Here is a 16,503-nt window from a genome sequence, read left to right on the forward strand (position 1 = left end):
ATGGATAAAAAACATATTACGCCGACCCCAAATAATAGGTGGGATAAGGATATAGCCTGGGATAGAGCTGGCTTGAGGAAGATGCATGAACTAGTTGCATCGACAAGAGGAAACTCTTAAATGAAAAGAGAAAAGGGTAGGGAGATGATGTTTCTGAGATATATTCATATTCAACTAACTGCATCCCCCGGCTTCACCTGCGTGAATCTGTACATAAAATATCATATATGCTAAGTACACCTAAATCTTAACAATAAAAGATATTACCGATCTCATTAGTAGATCACCGAAGAAACACAAGAAATACGCTTGAAGTAAACCCATGAAGAGGAACGTTAGAAATAACACGACAAATGCCAAGTCTGTATTGGTCTGCAAATAAGAATACACAATTACTTTTAATCAACGAGAAAGTTATTAACTTTATTTTTTTCACTATCGTAATATAAAACGCGCAGAGTTGATCAGTGGACAAAAATAGAATGATAACCCCGCAAACGCGGGGAGAAGGGATTGTTAGTAATAGTGAGGTTTTTTTAATGGGTGACAATGGAATGGTAACGATGGTTCCCAGCGGGAGGAGAACCACGTGGAGGTCGACCTGACAGGGTATATTGGTAGCAATAGGTCAATTAGACCCCACTACCAACAATCCCTTTCCCCTCGTAATAGGGAGGTTAGCCCCATTGCTATCGATATATCCTACCAGGTCGCGCAGGCGGGGTTATCATCCATTAAAAAATTTTTAGTTATATATATATATATATATATCGGGAACCGCGATGAGGTCGACCTGGTTGGGTATATTGCTAGCAATGGGATTCTCAGTAATTCTGTCTCCATTACTAACAATTCCTTGACGCCCGGATATAATTTCTTAATTGCACTTCTGAAAAAAAAAATATATATATATAATATTATACTTATTTCCTAGTAATATAAAAAAGCGTAATTCGAATAACTTGCCGTCACATTGAATCCCGTCAAACAGATAACCACAGAGCTTATAACGAAGTTTAACAGAGTGGACCTTGTGTAAATGACCTCCAGCACGTCCGCAGATCTGAAAATTATACTTGATTATTGCTATTATTTGGCAACGGCATAGAATGAGAAACCTCTTCCTTTCCCGTGTGTATTGTAAGAGACGACTAAGGGAAATTACCATTAGGTCATAATATTGAGTTTTTGACATTAAATGAGATAGATTTACGTAGAGAGAACCACTTATGTATTTTTCTATTGCTCTAAACACATTTTCTTCATTATTCTATATACAACGTACCATATATCATACCATACCATAAAGGGAGACTTTGTACAAAAGTCGTTTGCTTGGGTACCTCTGTCCCAATCATGTTTCTACTGTGAAACAGTTGCGTTTACATGGCTGTGTTTCGGTTTGAAGGATGGGATATGGCGTGAATTTACAGGGTACAGAGGAATAACACCTGAGTCCTCAGGAATGGCAACGCACGGGGGGTATCATGGGCGAAACAGTATACTCTGTTATGTCCATTTTGCCCAAAGAGAGGGTTTTGCCAATAGTAGTCACGCTTGGCAGGCGGGTTAGCAACCACAGTTAGATATTAGTGATCCTTAAACAGGGACGCCGCTGCTTATCTCTGTGCTATTAAGTTCCCTTAGTCGCCTCTAACGATATTCACGAGAAAGGAAGTGGTGGTCCATTCTATGCCGAGACCATACGGCACCAACGCACAACGTATTTCAATAAATGACTTACTTGATCAACTTTTGATGCCATTTAATAAACTCCACAAATGAGCTGCGCATTTCTTCGTCGTAGGACACTTTCGCCGAGATACCCGCGGATGGTATAATACTCACAATAGCTTCATGTAACAGTTGGAACTGTATCCGAAGGTGCGTACAGCAAGTGTAAAAGAAATAATCTGTTGCACATATCTCGAGAAGTACTATGCATTCTGTAATAAATAAGATATAATTACTTATGTATAAACTATGTAGTAGTAAAGTTTGTCTAGTTATTTTTGTTCGAAAATTGTCACAATATTATACATTGCTCCACCCTAAACATCATGACGATCATTTATTTATTTATTTGTTATTGTATATTAAATAATTATGAACTGTTTATTTTATTTTTTTTACAACACAGGGGGCAAACGAGCATGCGGCTCACCTGATGGTAAGTGACTACCGCCGCTCATGGTCACCCACAACACCTACGGCATTGAAGGTGTGCTGCCGGCCTTTTAAAAAGGAATATGCTCTTTTCTTGAAGGTTATGTTGTTCATTGACATACATATATTCGTAAAAATTACATATTATTTTTATTTTTTAATTTAACCTTATAAATTTGTCTCGCATACTTCCAATTGGTGTATTCATATAAAAATAGGTTTATAAAACTTTACCTAGATGTTATTGATCTATGTTATTAAATAGTTTATAATACATACATACCTGACCATATTTGTTTTGTATAGACAAAAGGCCAAAATCGAATATCGTAAGGGTCAAACGGATAAACGTTTAAAAAAGGCAACATTAACTGTACCTCGCTTGTTCTCAAATAATGAATAGCTATTAAAATCAATGGTACAACTGTAAATACCACCACCATCATTACATTAAACGTATTCAATACATTTAGCACTATATTCAAGAATCTTATTTCCTTCTTAGCCATTTCAAGAACAGAACCGTTTGTTTTTTCACGTAGTTTCTGTGTTTCTAAACTCCTCATATCGTCTATAAGCTCATTGACCATATTTTCTTTTCTTATATGTATTATAGATTTCATACTGGCCAGAAAACTGAGCGTTGTACAAGGAAACAGATATGTCAATTCCGTAAAACTCTTTCCATTTTCAATACCGTCTGCGAACCATGAAATGGCGCCAAATATATCGCTGTTCAGCCAAATGAAATTAAAAATAAAAATTGCTCTACATTTTAATGTGTCTATGGGCGTTCTTTTCCCGCTTTCTAGCGATAAACCGGTCCAGTTAAATAAAAATTCTATTTTCTTTAAGGACTCATCGAATAATAGTGGTTGCAATGTCATATTTCAACTTTTATAATGAAAACTTTACCGGATAGATTTTTTTTTCAAGTGAACATAATAAGTTTCTTCAACGTTTTGATGTTTTTTGTTTTAAATCTCAGTATATAAAGCTTTCTTTAATTATACTTGAACACTGATTATAGTTTATGTAATTAAATGGAAGGGTTATTTTTTAATGAGGTAATTAGAATTCCGTATCATATTTTCAAAATGATTAATCTTTTCTGATAATTTATCATGGGTAACGTATTTCTCCCGCTAATTGCCAAAAAATAGTTATTGGATAACATTACTTCACTTTTTATTAATTTGGTATATTATATTATGCAAAACGTGCGCGGACGAAATGATAGTTCGAGGTTGATAGTTAATATGGAACGTTATAGAATTTCTGGTAATAATAATAGTAGTCAATCTTCGAATGTTGGAACTTGCACGAATACAAATTTTGGCGGAATTAAACATACTACATAATTCTAATCAACAAACCAGTATATTGGTATGAAGAAAAATTTAAATCACTTCAAAAAGGAGACGGTCCACAACTCACTCGTTACTTTTTTAGACGACTTCAAAAAAGTCTTGATTCGAATGTTTTTTTTTTTTGTGACTATATTACACAATTACAATGGTCAATCAGAATTAATTTTTGAATTTTAAATTTAGAATGTGGATTTGCGTATTGTTTTACGAAATCTCGTCGCTGTTTATTTAAAAGATGAAAATGGAATGAAGACACTGCCTGCGCTATCGGTATACGCTGGCGGAGCACTAGTATAGAATGATAGGTGAGGATGAAGTTAGGTAAGTTAGTCCATCATGACGAATTTCACGAGGAATTAATCACGATAGTTTCTAGGACGGACCTGCGCTATCGGTATACGCTGGCGGAGCACTAGTATAGAATGATAGGTGAGGATGAAGTTAGGTAAGTTAGTCCATCATGACGAATTTCACGAGGAATTAATCACGATAGTTTCTAGGACGGACCGTGAAGAGATCGATTTTATTGGAGTATATTGCTAGCATTGGCGTTCCATTGTTTCTGCCTATCCTAATGGGAGACAGCCGTGACAAATATGTATGTATGTAATGCTAGCAATGGGGACACTAAGCTCTTGTCACGGTATACGTTTTTATACGTCTATGATTGAAGTAACTTTTTTGCAAAGCAAAATAGTACTTGTAAAATTTAATCGTACTTAGCACTAACTCTTACGTCAAAGTGGCCAGTTATTAATTTTTTTTTTTCAATTTAATAACAATTTAATGTAATTACACAGTTAAGTAATGTCGATTTATGGATGTATACAATTATTTTTTAATAACACACATTCAATTTTGTAACAATGGGCTTCTGAATTACAGTGTAATGAATAGTAATTAACTCACTGTCTACTTGATTTTAATTATTCATGAACTAGTCTGAGATTTGTGGATTTGTCTGTAGGTGTTATAAATAATTTGACAGTAGAGATTTTTAGATGTTTTAAATTTATTTTCTTAATAAGTTATTTATTCTTATATTTTGAAGACATAATATAAATAATAACATCGAAAATAGAATTTTTTGATGTTGCTGTTATTTTCGTTTCTTATTTTTATTCCTATTTGAATTAAAAATTAATATTTTATAAATTGTATCTTGACAGAAAATTATAATATTATATTATAATTTTTAAATATTTTGAATGGTTATTATTCAATGAGGTAGTTTTGAATAGATCGGTTTATAGAAACTACAGATATACGTGCAGCATGTTGTATATCTATAGATTCAATCCGTAGATTTAGAATAGTGTAATATTTTATTAAAAGTATTATAGTAAATGCAAATGTTTGTAACGAAGGATGCATATTTATTACTCTTTAACGCAAAAAAGTACTAAATAGTTTTTTTTTGTAGTTCTGGGTCGCATAAGTGACAGAACGACTCATCCTCGCTATTGAATACTTCATGTACTTACCAATATTAGCGATCAAAACCGCGGGATACAGCTAGTTCTTAATGTATATAAATGAATTAAAAATATCATAGATTAAAGATAATATGATATTTTCTTTCTACGTCTATAGTAATATTTCTTATCTATGTCTATGGATTAAAACATACTATTCTTAATCTATAGACTTGAGTGTCACAGATTAAGTATTGAATATTTACTATCGATTCGTAATAGATACAATGTTGTGTTGTGTATTGAAATGAAAAATAACACCAACTTGAATCATTGTTCAGGTGAGCGCCGATGTGTTGAGCGAACACGTGTGAACCAAATAACGCGACAGTCGATACGGATTTCCCGCGCACAGTCGCAAACTCGCAGCGCGGACTGGGTTTTTGTACTCATATCTTGTTGGGATGTGCATCTTCGGCCGACAAAATTGTGATACATTGAATAAAAATTTTAATTTTCCTGCTTTTTCACGCAGTTGTCTAAGAGAGTATAATTTCTAATACAAATATTATAGAAATCTGGTCAGTATCTTTTGTACAATTGTAGCAACTTTTTATAATGAACTGTTACTTTGTGTACGGTCGCTGAGATCAATGTAAGGAATAAAAAATGTGGAGACGCAAACACACTGTTATTGACGTTTATTGCGGGTGTATAAAACAATTTGCTATTATAAGAATACAATTTTAGTGTTGCCAGCCAATAATAATGTTGTTAAATTCACTTGAACGCTACAAATAGAGTACTTACAAGTTAACAGTGTAGAATCAATATAGTCATTAATTTTACATTTTGTATTATTTTTTAAGTAGTGCAATAAGGAGTAAATAAATAAATAGGCCTTAATTCTCAAAAACTTGTCTAATTAAACAATTAATTTTTGTGAATTTATCACATATTTTTTTAAATAATCATAACAGGTTATTTTATTGAAAAAAATATATTAATCAAAACTGCAAATAAAATTAATGGTTTCTTTTTTTATGTGGATGATTATATTTTTATATAATAAAATCAACAAATAATATAATTTATACTTTTAACATTATAAATAAATTTCCATTTGCTTTTTATAGTGACATTCTGATCAAAATATTTACCTAATCGAAACAGCGCAGCTAATATAAACTTTTTATAGGCACATGAAATAGCTGAGTAATATATTTAGTTAAGTACCTATTACACTTAAATAGGTAATCTCTTAAAATTCACGCGATTATAAACTGTAATCTGTTATAATAAAGAATATATAAAAACATCTAATTAGGTCGTATAAGTCTGTTCATATTTTGATGTACACATATGCGTGCGAAATTAATCATTTTGTTATTTTAAGGAGGATATTTTTAGTCATATAGAAGTTCTTAACGCGTGCAGGATAATAACATATTATTTACACTAAGTGAGTAATTGTTTTGTCTATAATAAGTGTTCGGAATAAATTGTTATCGTCTATGTGCGTAGCTACTTCATTTAAGGATAAATTGTTTTTAATAGAGCAAAGTACGACCAAGCGTTGCTTAGTATCTGTAACAAGAAAATTGCTATTATTGTAAAATTATTAATAAAACTTATTTATATATGATTATTGTAAAAAAAAAAAAGATAAAAATAGAATATTTACCCTCATAAACACTTTCAAGTCGATGTCAGCGAAACCGTAAGCGGTTAATTTGCACCTTCTCTGTGATCTAAAAATATATCAGACCCATATTTTACATTATATTTACTGCCACTACAATATTAAATTAATTATTAACGAAATCTTTAAATATTTTTGCTTGAATCTTGAATCCTACTTATTTATGTTATATAAATATTATTTCTTTTCTAGTACTAAAATAATATTTACCTCATCATTACTAGTAACAAATGTTTTCCAACCAAAGCGTCTGTCAAATACCATTGACTGTTGTAGATACCGTCACTTACTTCGATACTCTGCAATAAAATATTGCCGTACATTTTATATTTTATATATTGTGTAGGCATTTATATATATTAGCTTTATTTATATAAAACAAAGAATTATTATATAGTACGTTGTTCTGTCAAAAACACTTTAAATTTTTGTATTATGATAAAACGAAAATCGCTTTTGAAACCTGAAGTTATTTACATAGAATGAACATTTAAAAAATTGCTACAAATAACGAATTTAACATTTAGTGTTCAGAAGCGTTTTCTTACACTCTGTTCCTAGATTGATTTTTCTTTTATTTTATGATATCAATAATTTGAATATTACCGATTGCGATATTATATGACCAAAATTGCACAAAAAGTATATTTGTAGATATGTCACGCAAAGAAAAATAAAGAATGACATCACTAAAACAGTATCTTTGATTATCTGTAAAAGAAAAAAAAAATTAGTATTTATATCTATAATTTTAAAAACTACAATATTTTAATAATATTTAAAATATATTAGCAATATTAAAAAAATTGTATGATTAAACAATATTTTTGATATTTTTCATAACTTCTGAAAATTTTAAATTTAGTAAAAAATATAAAACAATTCAACTCTTGAACAATTTAACTTACTGTAACATTAAATAAAGTCAAACATATCGTTAAGGAACTCGCTCCAATATTGTACAACATTGATTTCGTAAATATTACCTCTAACATGGTCACAGATCTGAAATATATCAATAAAATCAATTTACGAATATAATTATAACATATTTGTATATGGTATGTACATAACTTAACATAATAAAAATATTAAGTACATTTTTAAATAATAGAAAATAAAAATAAATGTGTTTATCCCATAAGCATGTTTACGAAATGTGTTTTTTAATATATCATATATTTAATAACACACATACAACAGGAGAGAATGGAGGAGAAAGATAAAGAGAGAACACAGGAAAAGAGTACTTAAAGGGAAAGATAGTAGGACTTAACAGAGGTTTTAAAGCTATCGAGAGTTTGAGCACACCGAGGGGCAGGTAGTGAGTTACACAGGTAAATTGCCTAAACAGTAAAGGTAGTAAGTAAGTAAAATATAACTACAAATTTAATATTATATTATCTGTGGATAGTTGGTCTTAAAAAATGTTTTTATATTGGTTAACTACAATAAATTTTTTAGGCAAGGATTTTGTTTTGCAAGGATAAAAAATTTTATACAATCAAATATTACCAACATTATACCTAATTAACCAATTATTACCTTATTAATTCCTGGTGCCGTGTAACTAAATCTTTAAACTTCGAATAAAATTCTGATAATGGAATAACATCGATAGAATTTTGAACATTGTCCGAGGGCGAGAGAAGATCTTCAAATTCTTTCTGCAGTAGATTAAATTGTACCTTGATATAAGTACAGCAGGTGTACAAAAAGTAATCCTTTGCACGTACAAACAGAATAACGACCACAACTGTGAAATAATAATATTATTGTTATATCGTCGTGTGTATTATAGAATAATTATATTTTTTAAAGACTTTGAATAAAACGAATAAATAAATATCGTAGCATTATATATAACAAAAAATAATACTCACTGGACCAAATTTGATGAATATACACAATTGGGTAAATTTTAAGATTGAACGGATCAAAAGGATATAGAACTGGAAATGGTAACAATAAATTGACTGTTCCTAATTCGTAATATTTCAAAGCTGTCACAATCAGTGGAGCTACAGAAAAAAGAAGTACTAACATATAGTACATAACGTCATAAATTTTTATAGTACGATCTAAAAAAATTCGATCCGAGTCAATTGATTTTTGACCTTTCATGACGTTTTCATTAACTCCGTCTTCTAGTTTCTTTAGTAGCTTTACTAATTCATGCACAGTATTTTCGTGTACTACAAAATAATAGATTTTAATATTTGCTAAGTAGGTATAAATTATACACGGTGCTAAATAAGAAAGATCAGTAAACTCTTGTCCTTCGGCTGATATGAAAGCATTAATTGAGCAGCTTGTATCCATATTGAGGCAGACAAAATTGAAAACGAATATAGCACGTCGTAGCCATTTATCTTTTTTGTCATATAAATTTAAACCGGCATATTTGTATATCGGTTCTATTTTTTTTAAAGTCTCACTAAACAATCTTCTATTTAAGGACATTTTAAGAACGTGCGACGATCACAAAGTCACGATACAGTATACGATATTAAAAGTTTTGTCTCTTTATAAACTTATCTAATTAGTGAAAAGCAAATCATTAAAAAAATTGATGGTGAATCAAGTTTTCTAATTAAGACTTTCTATTTGAATAACGAATTAGTGCATGTTAATGAAGTAATGTTACACATAGGATGATGAGAAGAAGTGATATATATATAAGGATTTTTTTTTTGTTTAAAATAATATATAAAACAATAAAAATGTTTTTTTTTTTTCACTTTGACCTCAAACAATTGTTTTCCTTATATCTCGTATATCTACAGGTATAGAAAAACGTAATTTATATACAATTAAAAAAAATTACGTATTTATATTTTAAAACCAAAAGAGCTTAAATAATAAAATCTCAAGAATACAAACCACGGCGACCGCAGTTGATCATCCCACGCACCCCTGCCCACTTGTTGCTCGGATCTGCAACCGCGCGGGACTTATTGCACCCCTCGTTGTGTAGTCTGATTGTACTCTGTCAGTTACACGACTCTCTGTCTCTGTGTACCTACTCTGGATGAAACGATTTTGGCGGGAATTCGAAATATTTGATACGTGATTCAAATATCGAACGCATTTACGATGCAAGATAAAATTTTATATTTCGAAACTAACTTGATTATACCCTATCTACATATACCTATTTTAGAAGTTACATTTTAAAACTAATTTCATGTATATTTAAATTAATTACATTAAACTATTTTCAATACAAAATGAGTGTTAGTAGTATGTATTCATCATCATATCAGCTTTTAACTGTCCACTGCTGAAGATAAGCCTCCCCGTATGGGGGTTTTGTCGGTAGTTAACACGCTTGGCATGCGGATTGGCAACCACAGTTAGGCTTTGGAGATATTTTAAGAGGGACGCTGCTGCCCATTCCTCGCCCTCCCTTAGTCGCCACTTACAACACCCACGGGAAAGGAAGAGGTGGCCTATTATACGCCGAGGACCACACGGGACGGGAAGGCACGGTTAATAGTATTATACTAGTTTTATTATGTAAGTATCATGCAAAAGATATGTATGCATTGATTTTAACAGCTACATTTTTTTCTCAGGCGTGACAGATATGATGATTAAAAACAATTTTAGGATTAATACATTTATTTTAACATATCACATAGTAAGCCATAATATTCTGAATACCCTCTTGACAATTTTTAACAACACTATAATCGATAATTATGTATATAAATTAGGACAATAATAAATTTAGACCATTGTAATTCTAATTAGGCAATTATAACATTAATATTTTTGAATAACCTAGTTAGTAAGTTTCAATTCTATAAATCACATCTAATCAGTAACATAACTAATGAATTTTAAGTTTAATAAATCATAACGGTACTTTCTAATTATAAATGAAATTGAATATTCTATACTTAGTAAAACTACACAGGGACCGATGTGTTCCCTTCCGTTTCTGTCGAGCGACTGAACCGCCTTTTTTTTTCGTTGTCTAATATTTGCTTCCCGCTTACGGCGTGGCGGATGTTGTAGTGGGGAGAAATTAGTCAATTTCTCGACTGTTTTTTTAAATGACGATAACATCCGGCCGTCCTGCGACGCGTTCGTCCTCGAACGTGCGAGCTGTATATTAGAAATATATTCATAAATAAAAATATCAATATACGATTATTCTACTATTCTATGTCTAATCCTAAACAAATTTACAGTGTCAATACTATGAGCTTTCGACTGTCTGTGAAGTGTTTAAGCTAGATAACGTTCTGGTTACCCGTTACATCTTCGACAACAATCTCAAGTCATAATATCTGGCATCCCAGCTACTTCACTCAATAATTGTCCGCAAATTTTACTTAAGTAACGTTCTGGTTACTTGTCTCATAATAAGTTACGGTCAATTATGAGTTAGTAGCACGCAATCAAACAAAATAAAAATTTTATACAGTTAACACTTAAATCATGCACCTATTATGAGTAGCTATTACCTTTAATAATGAGATAACATCCGGCTTACATCTCGCTATGATTTTCTATCCGGATCCATGATTTCATGTTTTCTGCACAAGTAGTTCCATTGTAAACCTTTGAGCTTCTTTCGGATCCCCTCATATCAGATATTTTATACCTGTCCTTACCTAGAACTTCAGTGACCTGAAATGGACCCTTAAATAATGGCATTAGTTTAGTGCTTTGTCCGTCATTTACAGAACTTGGAATTCTAACCACTACCAAATCACCTACATTATAACCAGGTGCCTCTTTTCGTTTTGAATCAAATGAATTTTTTTGCCTTTCAGCATCTCGTTTAATATTTTCGTCCACTTTTTCCCTTAATGCCGTAACGTCAATCACATTTTCCTCGTGTTCATCAGCAATTTTATCACTATTCATGCGAATTCTGTAACCAAAAAAAACTTCGCTTGGGATGGCAGCAGAAGTTTTGTTAATCGTACTGTTAATTCCTTGTTGAATATTGGTTGTATGTTGATCCCATTTGTTGTTGTCTATGTCTGCTCCCATGCTACGTAATGCTTCTAATATGGTTCGATTATATCGCTCTACTTGTCCGTTTGAGCGTGGCATAGCAGTGGCGATGATGTGTCGTCTAATATTTCGTTCTTGACAATATCTTGTGAATATTTTTGATGTATAAGCACTACCTGCATCACATATTAACCGTTTAGGGTTGCCAAATATTTTGAATATTTTATTTAATTCATTTATCACTACCTTACTTTTGGTATTTTTAACCGCCGATATAAATACGAATTTTGTAAACGAATCAACCGCTACTAACAAATAGCTATTTTGTTTAGTAGACTTGACAAAAGGTCCCAAATGGTCCAAATGTAGTGTATGGAAAGGTCTTGCATATTTAGGAATTGGATATAAGAGACCTGGTTTTTTTCCATGTTCACTTTTATAATAAATACAGTTCAAGCAGTTTTTTATGTACTTGGAAACCGTTTTCTTCAGTCGTGGGAACCAATATTTTGAACGGATTCGATCTACAGTTTTATCAACAGCAAAATGACCTACATCGTCATGATTGGCTCGAATTATTTGCCATATACACAGTTTGGGTACCAACCAACGTCTGCCGTATTCGGTTCTACGGTATACTTTGTTACCTAGAATTTCATATTCACGGAATATTTGTTTATTCGCATCGGCATCCCCTGACATCAAAATATTCCTAATGTTGCAAATATTTGGGTCCTGTAATTGCACACTTAATAGCCAATCGCTTTCATTTATAGACATAACTTCAACATGGTTATATTGAATACTCATCTCTACAGGGTTGCGACTTAAAGCGTCTACATGTTTCATTTGGGTACCTGCTCTGTGTACAATATCATATGAAAATTCTTGAGTCTGCAGTACCCATCTACTAATGCGTGGAATTATTTCTTTTTTTGTTAGAGCATATCGTACAGCATTACAATCCGTAATAATTTTGAAACTATTACCTAGCAGATAATGACGGAATTTTTGAAGTCCTACCACGATAGCCAGTAATTCGAGCTCAAAAGAATGATACTGTTTCTCCTCATTAGTCGTTTGTCTACTGTAAAAATAAACTGGTTTTTCTAAATTTTGTGTTGTTTGCATAAGTATACACCCTATGCCGTCCCGGCTGGCATCTGTATATAGGGTATTGGGTAAATTAGGATCAAAAATTGTTAATACCGCATTTTCTATTAACCTATTTTTTAAATTATTTACAGCTTTATCTTGCTCAGGACCCCATTGCCAGACTACATCCTTTTTCAGTAGATTTGTTAAGGGTTTACATAAAAGTGCACAGTCCTTTATAAATTTTCTAAAATAATTTATTAAACCCAAAAATTGTCTCAATTGATGGATTGTGGTTGGGGTTGGGTACTCTTTGACAGCTTTAATTTTTTGTGAGCTAGGACGGACACCATCCTTAGAGACTTCGTATCCTAAAAAAGAGACTACGGTTTTCAAAAAGGTACATTTATCTAAATTTATGGTAAGTCCGTTTAACTGAAAAAGTTCTAATACTTGTTTCAAACATGCTATGTTTTCCTCTAAAGTCTCTGTAGCTATCAGTAAATCATCCATATAGCAGATTACTTTACCAAAACGTAGATTTCCTAGAATTGTATCCATTAATCTTTGGAAAACAGCTGGTCCATTACTTAAACCGAACGGCATTCTTATAAATTCAAAATGTCCATCAGGTGTAATAAACGCAGTTTTATGTATAGACTCTGGCTTAATGGTAATTTGATAATATCCGCTTTTTAAATCTAATAGTGTAAAATATTTACACCCATGTAGTCTGTCAATGAGGTCTTCTATTAATGGCATTGGATATTTTTCTTTAATAGTAATTTTGTTCAGTTCCCTATAATCTACACATAACCGTTTAGATCCTGAGGATTTGTTAACAAGGAGAGCCGGGCTGGCGTATGCCGAATTACTATTACGAATGATACCATTTTTTAATAACTCATCCGTCATTTCTCGCATTATTTTTCTTTCAGATTCCGACATTCTATAAGGTCTACGGCAAATTGGTTTGCAAGAGTTTAACTCAATATCTAATTCGATGCGTGCGGTTTTACCAAGATTCGATAAGTCTCGAGAAAAGCAGTTAGGATATTTTGATAAAACCTTACGAATTGTAGGTTCATGTTGAAGAGGCACGTTATTTAATTTATATTCATCTATTTTTAAGATATTTAATTCTGTTACTGGTTGAAATGTTAATGTATCATTAACTCTAGAATACATTATACTAGTATCTTCCGTAAAGTTTCGTCCGATAAGAATATCACAACTACTCATACTATCGATAACGTACAAAGTTATGAATAATTCAACTGTATCAACTTGGATATTTAGAGCTACCGCTTCAGTTACTTGAACCGACGAATTTGTAGTAAATCCTACTAGATTAATCGCTGAATTTAACCGAAAAGGTGTGGTATCTAATTTTTTTAATAAATGTTTTGTAATTAGTGAGCAATCACTTCCCATATCAAAAAATGCTTCACAAGCCACATTATTCATGATTACTTTTTTATAAAACTTTTGTTTAGTTCCCGATTCCACGACAACTTTAACTTCAAGATTATTTTCTCCTTCTTCTCCCTTTACTTTTTTTTTTAGAAAACATACCTCTTCAACGTGACCTTGTTTATTACAAAATGTACAACGAACATTAGCATTACAATTCCTTCTTACATGACCTTCTTTGCCGCATCGATAGCACGTAATTTTTTTGTCTAAAGTGTTCCCATTGGAACTTAAGTCGACTTTATCATTATCGGTTTTTTTATTTACGTTATAATGTTCTTGAACCCTTCGACTATTATTCTGTTTATTTGTCAAAAAACCTTTTTGAATTAACGGTTTTTCCATTAAAGAATAATTTTTACCGTGCAAGAACGATGCTAAATCATCACAGTGTTTAAAATTACCTGATTCTGCAACCGTTTTAATGCTTGTGTCACCTATTGTACCCACTATTATTGACACGATATCTTGTTCCCTGAATCCTAAATGTAAACGATCTATTTTGCTTTTCTGTTCGAAGTAAAACTCGTATAAGGATTGACCAGGTAACGGTTTTGCATCTACTAATTGTTTTAATGCATTGAACATATTACGTTTAATTTGAAATGTATCGGACAACGTATCACGCCACTGCCGCCATTTCCAAGAAGTCCATATCGTTTTATTTTTTTGAAATGAATCTAACCACATTTTGGCAGTACCATTCAGTTTTTGTAACGCTTGGTACTTGATTATTTGATCAGACCAACCGAAGGCATTTGCATTTGATTCTACCACGTTTATCCACATATCGATATCGTCAACTAAGGGGTCAAACTGAGGAATCACCGATGATAATATTACATTTTGACTTACGGTTGGTGATCCCCCATTACGCCGACGCTTACTTTTTCTTCGCCGCCTTTCACGCGAAGAAGAAGATGACGATGACTGACTTGAACTCGTGGAGGTATCACGTCGTCGTGATGTTCTCTTTCGGGACCGAGGCATTTTGTGAGCGTCGTTTTATACCACTTCTGATAAAAACAATTTTAGGATTAATACATTTATTTTAACATATCACATAGTAAGCCATAATATTCTGAATACCCTCTTGACAATTTTTAACAACACTATAATCGATAATTATGTATATAAATTAGGACAATAATAAATTTAGACCATTGTAATTCTAATTAGGCAATTATAACATTAATATTTTTGAATAACCTAGTTAGTAAGTTTCAATTCTATAAATCACATCTAATCAGTAACATAACTAATGAATTTTAAGTTTAATAAATCATAACGGTACTTTCTAATTATAAATGAAATTGAATATTCTATACTTAGTAAAACTACACAGGGACCGATGTGTTCCCTTCCGTTTCTGTCGAGCGACTGAACCGCCTTTTTTTTTTCGTTGTCTAATATTTGCTTCCCGCTTACGGCGTGGCGGATGTTGTAGTGGGGAGAAATTAGTCAATTTCTCGACTGTTTTTTTAAATGACGATAACATGATGATGATGATTTTTTTATACAACTTAATGGCAAACTAGCTGTTGGCTCACCTGATGAAAAGTATAAACATCGCCTATAGACACGAGCAGTACCATGGACATAACAGAGTATACTGCTTCGCCCATGATACCTCCCATGCGTTGTCATTCCTGAGGACTCAGGTGTTATTCCTCTGTACCCTGTAAATTCACGCCATATCCCACCCTTCAAACCGAAACACAGCCATGCAAACACAACTGCTTTACGGTTGAAACGGTTTTAATTATTTTATCATAATGGAATGGTAACCCCGCCTATCAGTATACGCTGGCGGGGCACCAACGAGGGATGATAGATGAGATTGAAAATGTGAGTAAGTTAGCCCATCGTGATGAATGCATATGGAATTCAGCACGGTGGTTTCCAGGAGGGATCATGTGGAGGTCGACCTGCCCAGGTATATTGCTAGCAATGGGACTGGTAGTCCGCATCATTAATAATCCTTCCCCCCATGTAGCTAGGGTTGCCAACCCTCCCGGATTAGGGGAGGAAGGGATTGTTAGTAATGCAGACTACCTCCTATCTCATTTATATTATACTACTATCCTCATTTCTGACAATCCCTCAGGAATTCATGGCTACGCTCTATCTAGGTTCTAACCATGGATTCCTGGAACATACATATAGATAGAGCGTAGCGTATTTTATGTTTTCAACGGCCGGTGTGAAATGTAGGCTCAAACCCGACTATTTCTACTTTTCTTTTCTGTTGGCCGATCTGAACGGGTTGTGTTCGTCTGTGATTAATGGAACTGCGGGCTGCCGTTAT

At 32.6% G+C, this 16,503-nt stretch overlaps 2 protein-coding genes and 1 long non-coding RNA gene across 3 annotated transcripts in view; 1 reads left to right on the forward strand and 2 right to left on the reverse strand.

The window, feature by feature from the left end:
- The window catches only part of LOC128202293 (odorant receptor 67c-like), a 7,648-nt gene extending 4,595 nt beyond the window's left edge, over positions 1-3,053 (reverse strand). The window contains exons 1-4 of the mRNA XM_052902072.1: positions 2,450-3,053; positions 1,745-1,946; positions 967-1,063; positions 268-372 (exon numbers count right to left, since the gene is read on the reverse strand). Coding sequence (XP_052758032.1) covers positions 268-372; positions 967-1,063; positions 1,745-1,946; positions 2,450-3,053 — 1,008 coding nt within the window. The remainder of the gene's footprint in view (positions 1-267; positions 373-966; positions 1,064-1,744; positions 1,947-2,449) is intronic.
- The window catches only part of LOC128202295 (uncharacterized), a 15,153-nt gene extending 9,319 nt beyond the window's left edge, over positions 1-5,834 (forward strand). Inside the window, exon 3 of the long non-coding RNA XR_008253704.1 lies at positions 5,293-5,834. This is a non-coding gene — a long non-coding RNA (uncharacterized LOC128202295). The remainder of the gene's footprint in view (positions 1-5,292) is intronic.
- A 174-nt stretch (positions 5,835-6,008) lies between these two features.
- On the reverse strand, positions 6,009-8,975 carry LOC128202283 (odorant receptor 4-like). Its single transcript, XM_052902046.1, has 7 exons — positions 8,897-8,975; positions 8,199-8,409; positions 7,562-7,658; positions 7,260-7,364; positions 6,864-6,982; positions 6,636-6,702; positions 6,009-6,538 (listed from the first exon to the last, which is right to left on the reverse strand). Exons 1-7 carry the CDS (start codon positions 8,973-8,975, stop codon positions 6,485-6,487), a joined length of 732 nt encoding a protein of 243 aa, XP_052758006.1. The 3' UTR covers positions 6,009-6,484.
- Positions 8,976-16,503: the final 7,528 nt, after the last annotated feature.

Source organism: Galleria mellonella, unplaced genomic scaffold, assembly GCF_026898425.1.
Source record: "Galleria mellonella isolate WM207_F2 unplaced genomic scaffold, CSIRO_AGI_GalMel_v1 utg87, whole genome shotgun sequence".
Taxonomy (NCBI): Eukaryota; Metazoa; Arthropoda; class Insecta; order Lepidoptera; family Pyralidae; genus Galleria; species Galleria mellonella.